Source organism: Lissotriton helveticus, chromosome 8 (assembly GCF_964261635.1).
Source record: "Lissotriton helveticus chromosome 8, aLisHel1.1, whole genome shotgun sequence".
NCBI classification, from domain to species: Eukaryota; Metazoa; Chordata; class Amphibia; order Caudata; family Salamandridae; genus Lissotriton; species Lissotriton helveticus.
In genome coordinates, this window is record NC_136069.1 from 1,538,315,666 (window position 1) to 1,538,332,631 (window position 16,966).

General features: G+C 43.2%; 1 protein-coding gene across 2 annotated transcripts in view; it reads right to left on the reverse strand.

The window, feature by feature from the left end:
* Window positions 1-16,966, reverse strand: part of UVRAG (UV radiation resistance associated) — a 406,695-nt gene that overhangs the window by 123,674 nt on the left and 266,055 nt on the right. For both annotated transcript variants that reach the window (XM_078658530.1, XM_078658531.1), the window contains 3 exons: window positions 15,496-15,580; window positions 15,199-15,286; window positions 13,172-13,232 (listed from right to left, as the gene is read on the reverse strand). In XM_078658530.1, coding sequence (XP_078514656.1) covers window positions 13,172-13,232; window positions 15,199-15,286; window positions 15,496-15,580 — 234 coding nt within the window. The remainder of the gene's footprint in view (window positions 1-13,171; window positions 13,233-15,198; window positions 15,287-15,495; window positions 15,581-16,966) is intronic.

Here is a 16,966-nt window from a genome sequence, read left to right on the forward strand (position 1 = left end):
CCTCTGCTGGTTTACCATTTATAGACATGGTGTGTGGATACTTCAAGGGTCAGATCAAAAATAGAACCAAAAATAAAACACAGTATGTGGTTGCGTAGTGGTCTGCACTAAACTAGTGATGTACACCAATCACTGTGGGTCAAGAACAAATACAAGTTCAAATCCTCACCGCTGACCACCAATGTTAGAAATGGGGGTCTCTAGTTGTCAGAATAGGTACCTTTGTCCAAACAGGGATCCTTGCTTCTAGTCAGGATAAGTGGGATACGCACTTTAGATAACCCCTGCTGACCCACTTGGTAGCTCGGAACGAGCAGACAGACTTATTTCAAGAGCAACGTGTACAGTATTTGTACTCAAAACACACTAACACAGTGATAACACCACAAATGGACACCACACCAGTATAGAAAAATAGAGTATCTTTGTCTAAACTCAACAAGACCAAAACAACAAAAACCCAACAGGTATTGCAAAAATTAAGCTTGTAGAAAACAAATAGCTCCACCTGGGGATATTACGTTGTGACAGCAATAAATCCAAAGTATGGCACCGACAGCGAGGGGCACATAATCACATGGACCCCGAACAAACAGTACTTTGGAAACAAAGTATATGAATATGCATAGAGGTGAGGTGTCGGTGTCGAGGTAGAGTGCCTGGCTGCCACGGGGGAGGCGAGGTGTCATGTTTGCAAGGAGGCGATGTGTCGAGTCCAGGACTGGGGAAGTCGGTTGCATTGGCACTGAGGGGTCGGTACCGGTGACGGTGTGAAGTCCGCGAGTTTGTGGAGTCGGCCATGGCAGTTATCGGTGCCCCGATAACAGGATGCAGGTGGTGGCGATGGCGGAGTCGGTGTGAGCGCTGGCGTCGGGAAATGCCAATAGCAGCAGGCATTGACAGTCATCGAAGCTGCGGTGCAGGCTAGGAGATACGTCGCGCACTTCATGGGCGGTGCCCCTGGCATTGGTGTAGATCGCGGCATCACAGCGGCGTTGGTGACTGCATCGTAGGCAGGTTTCTTACTTCTCTTAGGTTGCTTAAAGCACCCAACAGCTGGAACAACCTCCAGAGGCCCAAAAGTGAACTTGAGGCCAGCACACACAGGGCCTTGGCGATTCTTCTCCAAACTGGTTCACAGAAAAGTTCCAGGCTTTTTCCTCACCTGGGCAGAAGCAGCAACTGCAGGCTAACCCCACACAGCAAAGGGGTAGTGCTCCTCCTCACAGCTCTCCTCCATGGAAAGGTACCTCTTGACTCCAGAAGTGATCTAAAGTTCTGGGGTTTAACCCCATGGATGCTAATGACAAGGGTAACTCGTCATGGAGTTTCCATTGATTTCAATGGAAATGACATTGAAGTGGTACCAGGGCCTTAGCATCCAAGTGGTTAAGGTCCACTACTAATATACCATTGTGTATTTGTTCTTTGTGCAAGAGTCTCTGAGCCCAGTCCAAACCAGTTCTGTCCTCACTGCTGCAGTATGAGCATGGGGGTGGAGACAGCATTGTGCAAGAGACAGGCCCTATTCAGGAGCAAGAAAAACTCCTCCCACTACTCTAAATGCAGCCAAGACCTATTCAGCTCAGTTCTGAGTCATCCAGGAAGGGCCAGGCACACCCCCTCACTCCCAGTGGCTGTCTACAGTGAATGCACATCCCCAGCCCCTGTCACTCCAAAACCAGCCAATCCACAAACAGGCAGAGCCACACAAAATGGTTAAGCAAGAAAACACCTACTTTCCAAAAGAGGCATTTTCAAACCCACAATTTAAAAAACAAAGACCGTCTTTACTAAAAGATGTGTTATTGAATTTTGAGTTCAGAGGGCCTAAACTTTATTTCTCCATCTTGTCCCAATGGGAAGTTATACTTGTAAGATGTTACAACTTATTTCCCATTCTATCCTATGGGACAGATAGCTTTTCAATAGTGAAAAACAAAATTGGCAGTGTTTCACTATCAGGACATGTCAAACAAGCCAGTACATGCCCTACCTTTCACATTTATTTCACCTTGCCCAGGGGGGTACCTTGGGTCTACCACAGGTGTGCCTTACATGTAAGAAAAGGGAAGGTTAGGGCCTGGCAAGCGAGTGCACATGCCAGGTCGGCATGGCAGTTTTAAAACTGCACACATACACTGCAGTGGCAGGTCTGAGATACCTTTTCAGTGCTACTCGTGGGTGGCACAATCAGTGCTGCATGCCCACTAGTACCATTTAATTTACAGGTCCTGGCACACTCAGTGCACTTTACAAGGGACTTAGAAGTAAATCAACTATGCCAATCAGGGAGAACCAATTGTAATAACAATTTACACAGGGAGCACTTGCACTTTGACCCTGATCAGCAGGGGCAAAGTGCCCAAAGCACCCAAGCCAGCAAAAACAAAATATAGCACAGCATCAAAAATACAGGAGGTAGAGGCAAGAAGTCAGGGGAAAACTATGGCAAAGATGCCAAGTCTAAAATGCCTCAATTGCTAAACCGTTTGATTCAGAGATAGAGAATGTTGATACAAAACACTGCATCATTGATGGTTTAACAAGTTATGCACGAGATATACCCTTTAACACAAACGTATGGACATTTACAACACTGGTAGTACTATGATCCCAGCTAGCACAATTAGAATAAATATCATGGGTAGGTCTGCTGCATCTGGCGAATGACATAAGGCAGTAGAAGTGGGGAGAGGTTATGTAAATAAATCAAACCAGTCTATGTACAAGACTTTCCCTTGAGGGTGTGGGCAACCAGAGGTAGAATGTTGGCATTTGTGTTGTTATGAGTAGGTCTATATGCTGTTCCCCCACATGTAAAAGAAGTGATGAAGGATTTTTGTTTTGATCTGCAATTCCAGTGGTTCCTGATGGGCTCTGCTTCAAAGATCTGCAAAGTCTCTGGTCAAATCTGGCAGGTGTTTTGTCAAGAGGCGAAAGTGACAAGAGTAAGCCCTCTGCAAAATCTTTTGAGTCTAGCTGGTCAATAAAAGGGAATGCGTGCCTCCTTCCTTCAGTAAGAAGTATATGGAGATCATGTTTCCTCTGTGAGTATGTACTATTTTACTGAGTAAAACCAAAGGTGGCGATGGACGGAGCGTTGACAATACAAACACTCACCCCAGTCAACTGATCTGGGTTTAAACCATCACCGTTCTTTAGCTCACTCCGCCACCCCAGTTCAGACATGGCCATATGCAAATCAGTCTGACCCTGTGCCTCATGGGAACAGTCCAGCCCGAACTGCCAAGCCATGTCTTCCCTGGACCGGAATCAAGCTTCCCAGGACCAGTTTCTTCATTTTTCAAAGCAACATCAGAAGGCAGAATAGAGCATTTCATGTGATCACTGCAAACAAACAGGTTACTTACGTTTGGTAACTCTCTTACTGGTGGATAATCTATTTAACCGCAGATTTCTCATCTCCAGAATACTCCACAGGCACCAGACTGGATTGGAAAGTTTTTACAGCACTCTTCCTGCAAGCCACTAAGGGGCGTTGTAGGGTTTCGATTCACCCTTGCTCCAGGACAGAAGTGTCATAGCAGAGCTGCATACAGATGCCAACCCAGGGCGAGGCCTTCAGTTTCTTGATCGACTCTTTCCTCACCCTAGGGCGTGGGGCACAAACAATTTTCGGTACCAGTGTGCAGATCTCTAATTTAGGACCTTTAAGATAGCAAATGGAGACCACTCCACACAACGGGGAGGTGAGAGGAGCATGAGGAATCTGCGGTCAGAAAGTGTGTCCACCAAAAAGAGCTTTAAAGGTAAGTAACGTGTTCTAATTGACATTTCTAACCACAGATTCCTCACCTTTAGAATAGAGAACAACGCAGCACATACCTAAGGTGGAGGGTCTGTGGACTATGCTTAGTCAAACAAGTCCTGAAAGACGGAACGGGCAAATTGCCCTTCCTGTAGGAGCAGACCGTGAAAGCAGTGGTGTTTCGCGGATGTGTGCACAGATTAGCTCATTGCAGCCTGGCAGGTGTCAAGAACAGGTACTCTACATGCCAACGCAGTGGAAGCAGACTTGCCCCATGTAGATTGACCCCCCCCCCAGACTTTCCGGAGGCTGCTTCTTGGTCAGTGCATAGCAGTTCCAAATGTAGAGGACTATTCAACTTGACAAAGTGCTTTTCAGCACCATCTAACCTTTCTTTGCCCCCCCCCCCTCCCCCCAAGAGAACCCAACAAAACGCTGTTCATCAACCCGATAGTCTGTAGTGCAAACAATAGAAAAGCTTAAGCCGACGGTGTCTCTTCTCTTTCGATGGGTGAGACGGGGCAAAGAATGTTGGGAGGGTGATGGATTGTCAAACGTAAAAAGGCGCAAAAACTTTAGTCAAGAAAGGCGCAATTTGTCTGGAAAAAGGTGGTGTAGGTTGGCTGCATAGAAAGAGCCTGGAGCACCCTCATGAGACGAGTTTAATTGAGTACGAAGAGGAAGATGGTTTTTAGCCTCAGAAGATGCATCTGAGCATTGACTCGTAGCGGAAACACATGAGGAACATGAGAATCAAATTAAGACCCCACTGTGGTATCACAAGCAGTTTGGGAGGGAACACGTGTACCAAACCTTTAATGAACAGCATCACCATGGGTCATTTAAATAAGGACGGTTGGTCCAGCAAACGCAAAAAAGGTTGAAAGGACCGATGTATAACCTTTTATGGTGCTCGCTGCAAGACCTTGCCAGGCCAAAAATCCGACAGATTGCCTTGTAGGGGCTCTGTGTTGTGGGCTCCAAACCAGCAAATAAATATGTCCTAGTGCCCTGCGTAAATAGATTTTGTGTAGAGATACCTGGCTGCGAGGATTACCTCCACAACCTCAGGAGGTAGATGGAATGCAGTCAACTGCAGCCACTTAATCTCCACTCATGAGGTGTAGATTGCTTAGGCTGGGGTACAAAACCTGGACTCGCTGCTTCGAAAAAAGATCCTTGTGAAGCTGTAGCCAGCTCAGAAGTTCTGGGTAGCACATTCTACTGGATTTATTCAGACCCTCTAGAATTAATTGGGCCTGATCATTACTAATCTTCTTCAGAAATGGGGGCAAGAAAGGAAGTACAGGAGTCCCGTGCTTCACTTTAGCACAAACACTGCATTCTTTGGAACTCCATCACAAAATATTTGACACTGCGTGTTCCTGGAAATGGCGAAAACATCCAGCCAGGGATCTCCCACAGTTGAAAGAAGCCACTTCGGATGCAACCGCCATTTGTGATCCGCTAGGTGTTTTTGACTGAGTTCATCTGCACTGGCATTTAACTATTCTGCTAGGTAGTTCACGATCAAAGATACCCTGAATCTACAGCCAGATACAGAGGTGGAGTGACTCATAGCAATAGACCCAGGCAGTGGCAGTATCATGAAAAACCGTACTGGCCTTACCTTGAAGGCCGGACAGATGATCACCAACTCCAACAGACTGATGTGGAACCAGACTTCTCTGATGTCCACTTCTCCCAGATTAACATCTTCCTCTGCCCCCCCTCCTCCCCAGCCCACTAGAAGCATCTGTCACTATTGTCAGCTTTGGGTGGGGAAGGAAAAGAGACCTGCGGCTTGTCAGGTTTCACCACTATACATAGTTTGCAGCCTCCTCATGTTGTCCAACAGGTTTCCTTGGTGCTGGGCCCGCCGAGACCTCAGATCCCACTTTAGAATCCGCAAATGCCACCAGGCAGCCAGGCTGCATGAGGCCAGCAGACCAAGAAGCCTCAGAACTTCTCTCACTGATATCCAAAACAAAGGTTTAAACATCGGGATTATAGCCCAATTGCACGGGACTTGTTGTGAGAGTTAAAATGCACAGACCAGCATTGAGTCCAAAAGAGCTCAGATAAAAGGAAGCCTTTGTGAAGGAGGCAAGTGCGAGTTCAGCCAGCTGATCGAGAACCCTAAAGATGACAAAAAGGTTCACTGTGGTCTGGAGATGGTCTATGACCAACAGTCTATCGCCAAGGGAAGGGAAATATGGTATCCCTCAACCTTCAAACCTTCAAAGAGGGGCAGATGCTATTACTTTTGTGTACATACATAGGGCACCTGTAAGGCCATAAGGGAGCACAGCAAACTGAAAATACTCCTGGTCTACCTTGAACCTTGGGTAACATCTGAGGGACTGCACAAAGAGCACAAGAAAATACACTTTCTGCAGCAACAAAGCAACCATCCGGTCATTCGTATCAAGAGCAGACAGAACTTGGGCAGTGTCAGCATTTTTAATTTGTTCTGCCCAGGAAGGTATTCCAAGGGTGAAGTTCTGAAGTAGGATAAAGGCCTCCATTCTTCTTTGATACGAGAATATAGCGGTAGTAACAACCCATTCCGAACTCTAAAGCTGGCGCCCATTTGATGATCCTTTGAGAATAAAGCATGCGCCTAATGCAGCAAGATATATAGGTGCTCTTCTGAAGGACGGTCCGATGTGGGAGGAAGTTGAGGTGGGTCAGAAAGGAATGGAAAGGCATAGCCCTCTGGTCTACCTGGAGGATTCATCTGTTTATTGTAATGGCCTGCTCCTGCCTCCCGCAGGGTGGCTGTGTACCGCTAAGGGCAAGCTAAAGAAGCTTGGAGGCTGATGCCGCAGGGACAGTAGACTGGATGGAATGGTGTACCCGGTAACTTGCACAATGTCCGCTCTATCGCCGTCCATGAAGGGACTGAGGTGACTGCGCAGGTGGTGGCAGGGTCTGGCAGTGTCTCTACAAGAGCCTTATAGATTAGCCTCAGAAGGCTCAGGGCTGCTTATGAAACTGTAGAGCAGGAGTTGAAAAGTCCAAGGAACATGCTCTCTGGTTCTGCTTTCTTTAGAGCCTTTGAGGTCAGAGTCAGTCTTTTCACCAAAGAGGCGAGGTCCAACAAATGGTACTTAAATTAGAGACGCCTGCATGTCAGCAGAAAAGCCAGATGGCAAAAAAAATGGGAACGATTGCTGCGATGAGGCATGATTCATATAAAGTACTGGCACACAAAACATCTGTACTAAATAGCTATAGAAGATTACGCTCCCGCTACCCAGGGGTAGGGAAACCCAGGTTCAAAATAGGAAGGAGCCAGGGTGTACGCGTATTTCAGATATAATGCTTAGAAGGTCCATCTGGGGTTTTGTGATTCTCCAAGGTCGAATAACTATGAAATCAACATTCCATGGACGATCACTTACTACCATTAGAACATGTTAGTTCAACAGTAAACTGAAGCTTTAGATGATGTGACTAATTAAGTGGCTTTGGTTACATTTTATCCAAATTTTAAAGAATACACAGGACTTATGATAAGGAATTATACATATAAAAAGGTTTTGTACTTATAATTGACAATACAAAAAAGAATAAGATTTTTTTGGAGTCACCAAATCCTGAAGACTGTGACAAACAAAATAACTCATGGCATCTGTAGGGCTATTCCATTTGGTGACACCAAGTGGGTTGTGTAACTACTGATCACATATCTAGAGGGGTATTAGAGGTCGAGTATGGAATATGGAGAATTAAAGAAAAAAGATAACTTATGTTGTGTCTGATATGGCAAGGTCAAGTCTGTTTTCCTGTCCCCGACAGCCTTAATGTTAGTTTCGTAATGTGGTCATGGTCCAATACTGACATCTGGTCGAACCACATGAAACTAAGCCAGCAGCAACACCATAGCTACGAGTGGAAGTTATGTGGCTCCCCTTAAATAGGTGTTACAGTAAATAAGGCACCCTGGAATTTTTCATGTCTGAGTAAACTCTCCATTAAGCATGCAATTTGATTTCATCAACATCGCAACGCAGAAGGGATCAGAATCCACATGTGCAAAACACAACTTTTATTTCTGCCAATCCCAAACCTCAGCTCAAGACAACATTCGTATTAACAGCCCAGAGGCTTCTGTTGGATATTGGGTTGTAAACAAGATAGACTGGGTTGAGCAGGATTCTTTTCTAACCACAAGATATCATGTAGATTGTGTGGTGTTACATGTCTGTCAGTCTATGTCTTGGGAAAAATATCTCCATAGTGCTGGTTTACTTGCCAGTGGATTCCTATATGTTTTTTTCCAGTCCAGATTGCGATTTGCAGGTGTATCCTACCTAGCCACCCGTGGGTTCCTGGATGAACTAGGACAGCACACGTAGGGTTACTTGTTCAGGGATTTGTCACTTCAGCATCTTTTCTACTGTGTTTGGGTATGTGTGGTAGAGTAGTGTTCTTTTGCTCCATCATACAGTTCTGTGTTATTGTGTCTAGTGTGTCAAATATTGTAATATTCCTCTTGTGGCTGTAGCAAGCATTGTGCGTATGTGCACGCAGTGACATGGCCATGTCCCTCTCTGTTTCCATGTGGAGCTGTGGCATCAAGTAAGTGTTTTATAGCTGCCCTTTACCATCTCCTAGGGTTGATCCAACTTCATTGTTGCTTTTTGCAAACCACTAAGAAACTATTCCAGTCCTAGTCAACTCTTCATTAAGCAACAAGGCATAAATAAAAAATAGCTCTGGTGACAAGAAAAAGAAAAGTATATTCCATGAAAAATGTAAAAAAGAGAACACTTTTCAAATTTATCCAGGGAAAAAGCAGTCCTGAAGTCCAAGCAAGCCATAATAAGCACTACCAGAGCCAAGAGGTCTAGTCTATTCAACCTATTCACTATATCAATTTGTTTACTATGCTATACAGCAGATGTAAAAATAAATCCAGCACCTGCAAAACAAAAATGTGCAATTTTTTCTAAAAGGGGAAAGGAGCAAGAAAACACATGCAGTTCCCTGAATGCGACAAGTGAAAGGAAACATGTTATCCAATTAAAAGGAAAGCAAAGGAGCTATTCTTCCAGGACAGTAATAACCTGTCCCTACGTCTAAAGCTGGTACACATTTGATGGTCCTTTTGGCCAACAGAGCCTGCTAATCACGCAGAAAAATGGATAGGTGCTCCTCTGAAAGGCGGTCTAAGGTAGAATGAAGAGGAGGTTGGTTGGAAAGAAATGAAAGGGTACAGCCCTGCTTGACTATCTGACAAATGTAACTGCCTGCTACTCTGAAAACAAAAGGTCTAATCCTGCTTCCCACAGGGGGACTATGCACAGCTAAGGGCAAACTGAAGCAGAAGCCGGGTACTGGAGGGGCAGCAGACTGGGTGGAATGCTTTCCCTAGTAAACTGGCCAAGGTCTGTTTGATCCCCGGCCATGAAAGGACTAGGGTTGATTGGTGAAATTGTTTCGAGGTCTTGCAGTGCAAATACACTAACCCTCAGAAATAGCCTCGGAAGAGTCAGGGTATGCTTAGGAAACTGTCGGACAAGGGTTGAAAAGCCCATACAAATGTTTTGTGGCTTTCTGTAAAACGAGTGATCCGAGAATCGAGCCTTTTCGCCAAAAAGGAGATATCCATCAAACGGAATATCCATTACAGTAGTCTAAATGAGCCCATAAAAGCTGAATTCAGAGTGACAATGGAGCAACACACTAGTGCCCACGCCACACCCCAAGCATTCAGCAGTATCCAGGCCAGCCCTAATGACATATGTAGCTACATCATGGCCGGCATGAACGGTTTGAGCCAAAGAGGCCCCAAACTCCTCCGGGACCGCCAGCAACTGCTCATTCACCATGTACCAAACGGCATGCGTAAAATGACACAAGAGAGAGACTGCAGTCCCTTACTCCAAAGCCAAATTGACGTAAGACAACTTCTGCTTCCTGAACACCTAAATCCTTTTTGATTCTCTGTCTGGAAGGATTATGGGAAAATGCATAAGCATTGGCTTTAATACCGTGGTAGTTTGGACCACCAGATTCAGGTGCTGCGGGAGAAAGTCAGGTCGCTCAGTGCCTGTCTGCGGCACTTCGCGACCTGCCTGTTCACTGGTGGGCAAGAGCTAGGCTTCACCCAAGTACCCATAAGGGTGTCAGTCAGGGCTTCATTAAATGGAAGCAATGGCTCAGATGAGGCAGCTTTTAAGTGCGAAACCTCATTGACTGCACATATAATCATTACAGCAAAAGATGCACTCTCCTTCACCGAGAGTCAAAGGGAAAAACCAATCCTGTGTATTGGAGGTGTCCAGCCCACTGGCATTTTGCAAGTCCATACAAATATCATCATCATGGTGTAGGGTAATTCATCCTCAGTATCAGGTTATTCGGAATCTGAGCCAAAAACGCGATGAAGCCTTTGAGGAGTGCTTTGTGGAAGAAATCTTTTATCTGAATCAGAGTATTGGAAGCGGGTGCGCTGGAGTAGAGTCGAGATGCAAACTCGGTCGGGGTATAAGTAGATTTGGCTGAAAGTTAGCCACTGGAGTCAGCAGAGATTCAACTTCCAGCGAAGTCAGAATTGGTGTCAGTTTAGAAGGCACAAGCGCAGATCTTGGAGCCGGAAAGGAAGCCGGCATCAGATTTGGTGTGGAACCTGAGGATGGATTTGTAGGACACAGACGGCAGAGAGGACAGATCTGCCAGCAGTAACTCAACTAGAGGTCCCGGCAGAGGGAGCAAGAAGAGTCATAGAAATATGCAGCATGGCACCCATAAAGGCCTCAATTTGCTATGGCTTCGCTGACAGCCCAGGAAATGTATGGCACAACTGGAGCAGTTGAGGAATTAGGTCCATAATAGGGAGCAAGATAGGTTGACACATTGATTTCCACTTCTGATTCCGCTGAGTAGGCGGATGAGGTTGAGCCTTGCTCCGCTTCTTCTTATATTTTGATTTGGACTTATTGGCAGACCTGGACCGCAAAGAGGATCTGTCAAGGGAGCGACTTCAAGAGCGGGACCATCTTTGTGCACTTGACTTGGAGCAGAACTTGTTTATGTTTCCTGCAACATACAGCTTCGGTTCACCGTCCCGGATTGCCTTTAGAAGTGCGAGAGTGCATTCTTCTAATGAAATAGATTCGTGCTAAAGCATTAGAAGTCCACTTCGTATGGCCTGTAACTAAAATATGTTTCTGGCATTCATGGTCGGTTTGAACCTTGTAGTTTGCTGTGAGGAGATTCTTCTCTTGCAAACTAGGAAATATTTCTGGAGGGAATTAATCAACCAAAGAAAAGGAAGTGGCTCTCTGGATCAGTCTTTAAAGACGTGGAAAGAAAGCCACTGACATCAGTGCACAGGGGTGGAGTCTATATGCGTTCTACTCCATCACTTCAAGGATAGAAGTAGGCTGACGTGGTGCCAGACAAATCCATCTAGCAGCACATGGGAGCACTCCTGTAACAATCTAGACCCAGTCTGGCTCCTGGGCAATATTCTAAATGTGTAGAATCCGTGGTTAGAAGTATCCATCACAAAAATCATTCAGAATCACAACCTGAATCACATTCTAAATACATTAGGTGGTAAAGGAAACTACAGAGAGGAGATAATCTAAGACAGTCCGACAAAAAGAAACAAGACAAATAGAAAAGACTTGAGATATACGTCATGAACAAATTACAGAATGTTATGCTTCCTTTGAAACACTAAAAAGAAAACAAATAATGCCTTTATTAACTTACTGGAAAGCTGAACTGCAAGATGCAATGTAAGAAATCGGAACTACTGTAGATGTTTTGCTGGGAGCTAGCCTGACAGGAAATGGTTCATGAACAAAATGGAAACTGAACTACAAGCAATGATTCAGATTGGCACAAAAGGTCTGTAAATGTAAAGTTTGGCATTTGAGGTTGAATGTAATGTAATTTAAATAAACATGGAGAATTAATGTTATTCTGTAATATTTAATTTGAACAGAGCTGGCAATGTTGCAACAGTCAACAAAAAATGTCATGCTGTTTGGTAATTGAACACTTCGCATAATTTAAAGAGGGTTAAAAAAAATATATATTTAAAGCGGGTTAAACTGCAAGGGCAATCTATAACATTTGTTCAAACTGAAAGCATGCAATGTGTGGTGCAAATTATTGGTCAAGAAGAGAATAGGAATGGGTTGGAACAGATGTGAAAAGACAGAAGGAGGAACAAGTGAAGTCTGCATTGCGCTGAATAAGAACATATTGTATCACTGGGCAATAAAAATATGTTATGTTTTTTTAAATTGAACGCTAAAAGGACTACAAACTCATTATTAAAATAACATCCATTAATGAAAAGGAACTGCAAGTCGTTTATTAGTTGTATGCTTAAATCTGTGAAACATCAACTGTAATGTAAGATGCTGATCCCTAAATTTATTTTTTGAAAAAAGGCTTCAGATCCAAACTGAGCTGGCTGGTTCCTAGAGATGAAAGCAGGACGTTATCTGGAGGAACGGTACTTGACCCAACAGCAGTGCTCACTCAGAAGGACCTCCTAACTTATTTTTTGTGAGAAAATTCAATATTTGTTATGAGATTGGGGAGCCACTGCTTGCTCGATAAAATTCAAGAGAAAGGAGGGAAAAGAGCAAGAAAACACATGAAGTTTCTTGAAAGCGAGCAGTGGAAGGAAACAGGTTATCCAAATAAAAGAACGTCAAAGAGGCTATACCTCAGGGACAGGCACGAGAAGAGCAAGGACAACTTCAATATAAAGCAATAGTAAGCAATGGGTTCATTAAGTTGTTCGCATGGTTCAAAAGAGCTGACTGTAAATGAGACTTAAAAAGGTCTAGTCTTTTCAACCCATTCGCTATGCCAACATTTTCTGCCATGCTATTTAGCACTGGTGAAAAAAAATAGCATTGGCAAAAAAAGTACAATAACTTGTACACAAGGGAAAGAGCAGGAAAAAAGATGCAGTTACCAGGTTCTTGAATGTGAGCAGTGGAAGGAAACAAGTAATCCAATTAGAGACACCATAAATAACCTATGCTTTAGGGAAGGACACAAAAAGAGGAAGGAGAGGTATTAAATAAGAAGCAAGCAAATCAGAGTGACAAGTCAGCCAACCATTGGGAAGCAATAAGCCCACTAATTTCTTGGTATGGTATAGTTCACAAAAGTTAAGAGTGGTCTGTGTGTGATATTTGAAAAGGCATCCAAGATGAAGTACACCTCTTCTTCACAAGACAATCAGAACTTTATTTCTACAGAAGCTATCCAGGCTGAAAAGTTTAGATTCAAAAGCAGCTTACAATTACGGCAAAATAACTGTCACTCAAACCATCAAACCAAAATGTACTTTAGAGAAAAGGGAAATGAAATGTTTACAAAGAACAAATAAAACGAGTACAACAAATGAATTACCTTGAAAATCTTCAGAATTAGGCAGCTTCACACCACATATAAAATAATCTTTTTGATCATTCTGTGGATGTAACACAAAATAAAATAATTTCATATCACAACATAAGGAAACTATCAGCACTCAATTTCATTAATGTACACGAAAGCAAGTAATTGCATAATTTACAGAGAAAATGGCAATACGATATAAAGAGGATTGTACCACATGGGTTTGGTGACTCAAGCAATGCAAACAACTCAAAGATCAAGCCAACATTTGATATGACGCTGGGAAGTCGATACAGGAGTAGCGAAGCGGAGACTTGCTATAATTCAAGTGCTAGTTTAGGAGAAAGTTTACAACTTGCTTTTATCATAGAACATTGGGGAGGTACTGAACAAGCTGCACCAATTATGCAACAGTTTGAACTTTACAGTTTAGTTCCAAATGCTCTCAAAATGAAAAGTCAAGTAATATGCTCGTCTAACTTCATAGATTTAAATCAATGTTGGTAACAGAGGAGTTGGAAATCTTAGAGACAGAGTTTATTATTTTCTTCTACAAGTTAGTTTGTGAAAAAGTAGAACATGTATGTGACATGCTTAAATGTGTTCATGTGAGGCATTAGTAATAAAAACAGCGGAAGGTCAAAAAAGGGGAAAGAGGCGATAACGTGATTCATCTAATATATAAACACCATGGTGTCTGACACTTTATTGTTACGAGGAGCTCCTTCATCATTATATTTCTGGACTTGCCTTTTTGTATGAAACCTTCCAAGTTATTCTTCAACATGGAATATGTTGAGAAATAAAAATCAGAAAAGTGGTTACTAATATTCAGCATCCTACTAGAAGTGCATTCTGAGAAATATGCAGTATGAAACGAATGAGTGCAAAAGACAGAATAAACTTGGAGGCACTCACCCTAAAGTTAAACATAAAAGAGTTGCACAAAAAATGTAGCTTAATCTTTTAAAATAACTTGCCTTTACCTTGCATTTTTCCTTTGTATTTTTATGAAGGCAACATTTTTCCTGCATTTTCTTCACTTTTTTCAGTTTCCCTATACAAAATACGCTTACAAGAGGATCTTTCACAATAAGAGCCATACTACTCTAGCACCCGTATCACTACATTGTTACTTTATCTAATTCTGCTCTTGGGGGGTAGAATCTACGTTTCTCCTATTCCACTATATCCGACAATGACACACCCACCCTTTTCTCATTCAACAAAGATACAACCTTTGCTAGAAAGGGTTCTGTTACTTTGGCACTGGTAAATGTCTGGATTTGTGCTTAACAAAAACAGCTTTTTGATGCAAAAACTATATGGCCTCTTAATGTTTCATCAGGTTTTATTTCAAATCAGAAAAAAGCTATTACTTTACTTATGTATTTATCATCAGTTTCCAGTAGGCAATTGCTTTCTTGAATGGAACTTCTTCCTTGCAATGACTACGTCACACTTTGGATTGAAGTCTTTTTCTAGTTTTCAAATTATCACCTTATAGGTATATAATTTCTTCACCTTGTTCTCTAGCTAGAGCCGACCGCTGTTCAAAGGTAGCTTCTGTCAGTAGTTACATCGTGATACAAAGTGATTTGCATTTTTTCAGTTCTTTACACTGGCACCAGCAGACTTGCATAATGCCCCAACTCCACACATAGCACCAGGGGCCTACACACTGTACTCTCACTTTCATACAACATAATGTATAAATCCCAGAGTGCTGAAGGCCAAATCAGAAGACTGGCTGGGGGTGCTCATAATGACACTAGGCCAGTTAACCACCCTGGATGTGCAGTGTATCTTAGAATAGAGGTCTTACAGTCTCTTTGTGCCAGAGAGCAGCTGATAAAATAGAAGTGCTAGGATACAAAATAACCTGCCTAAATGCCACACCAGATGCACATAAAAGGGTAGGTTGCACACTACTACAGATGTGACTTGACATATTAAAGTAAACAACCTGGTCTTTTAGAATATAAACATACCTGTTTTCTGCTTGTCCCACTCATTAACATGTACCCAATGAAACTTACCACATCCATAGGATAGATATATGAAAGTTCAGACAACAACTGTCTGCAGCGAATTGTTAACTGGGCATTTGTCTTCAAAAATAACTCTCTGTTAAAAAAGAAAAAATGCAAGAAATCAATTTCTGAGCCAAACTGCCATCTCTTGAAGTGGTTTGTGCTTTACAACGTAACAATAATATGAAATGGTGATTAAGACAAATTAAGTAAACTTTTCATTTTCCTATACTTTGTGGTTAATGGACTGTAGTAGTTCTGTATAATACGGTTAGTGACTATAGGTTTCGGGAGCTAATTTACCTCTTGGCAGTGCATTCTTTCCGTAGTTCGTGCAGAGATTCTTTCTGTATTTGCAACCTCTCGTGCTCAGCATCAAATGTAAGTCCTAGAAAGATAAACACTTTTTATAAGAAGCAGTATTTTATAAAATTCTGTAAAGCTGCGAACAATTCACATTAAAATGTCAATGTGATCACAAAATATCATGAGCCATAGTGACACAACCCAAATACAGAGGGCAACAAAATATAGGCAAACCACATTATTCTGCACTTGTAATTGTAATTAAATATTTTGTATCCAAGCAACTTAATAAAATGTAGATAGGTTTTTGTAGGAAAATGTCAGTGAATAATATCGGAATTGTAATGACTTTCTACACAAACAAATTACAAATTCTACATGACTTATCAGTAACTTTCCCTTGCTTGCAACAATTGTGCTTATAACGTTTTTCTTTTGTTTTCCCGCTGGTCCTTTATAAGCTACTACTTTCCCTTTCTCTAATCGCCTATGTTCCAAGATCAGTTTCTATGCAGTTGGTTGTTCGATCAGTTTTCCACAAGCTTTATGTTTGTTTGCAATAGTGAAATTGTTGTGCGCTACTCGTTGCTCCCATCTGATTATGCAGTGTTATCATTCTACCCTTTGATTCACTTCTAAAATAAATGAAGCGGGCACGGCAAGATGGCAGAAGGGTACGATGTGCCTCCCTGTCTCTCCGAAGCCCGGCGTCTACGGCCTGTGTTCACAGCCCGGGTTCCGGAGTGAAGTTTCTGTGAGGAGACACCCCTCCCCCCCTGGATGGAGCCAGCGTGTGGAACGGACTCCCTCCAGCTGACTCACACAGAAGGGGAAATAGCACTGACACCTGTGAGGCTGTCAAACTTGGACTGTGCAGGCCTAATGGAGAGTGCCCAGTCCAAGAAACTGGGCCTGGTGATGGATGGAGAAGAGGGGGATGGCCCAGTGACAAGATCCTTTATGGAGGCGCTGTTCAATTCCATATAAGAGTCTCTCCAGACAGTGAAAAAGGAGCTCTCCAAGGACTTAAAAGATGTTTGCCGAGACCTGACTGAGGCGGGCGACAGTCTCAGGTCTTGAGCATCAGGAATCAAGTCAGGATGAGGTAACTGAACAGCTCAGCAGGAAGTGTTACACTTATGAGATCAGCAGATCACCTTGCGAGCCAAAGAAGAGGATCGTGAAAAACGTTCACATAGAAACAATATTCACATTCGTGGAGCACTGGACAAGTCACCAGGCTTGGATATTGGAGCTTATGCGAGGGTGCTCTTCCTCACGATCCCCGACGTGCCAGCAGACACAGAGATTAAACTGGGCAGAGTTCACAGGGCTGGTTTGCTAAGAACGGAGGGCGCCCGTCCACCTGATATTCTTGTTTGTGTCCACTATTTCCAACTCAAAGAGATGATATTGAGCAAAGCGAGGGACGCTCTCCCCATTCAGTTCTGCGGTCCCAGGTTGGCAT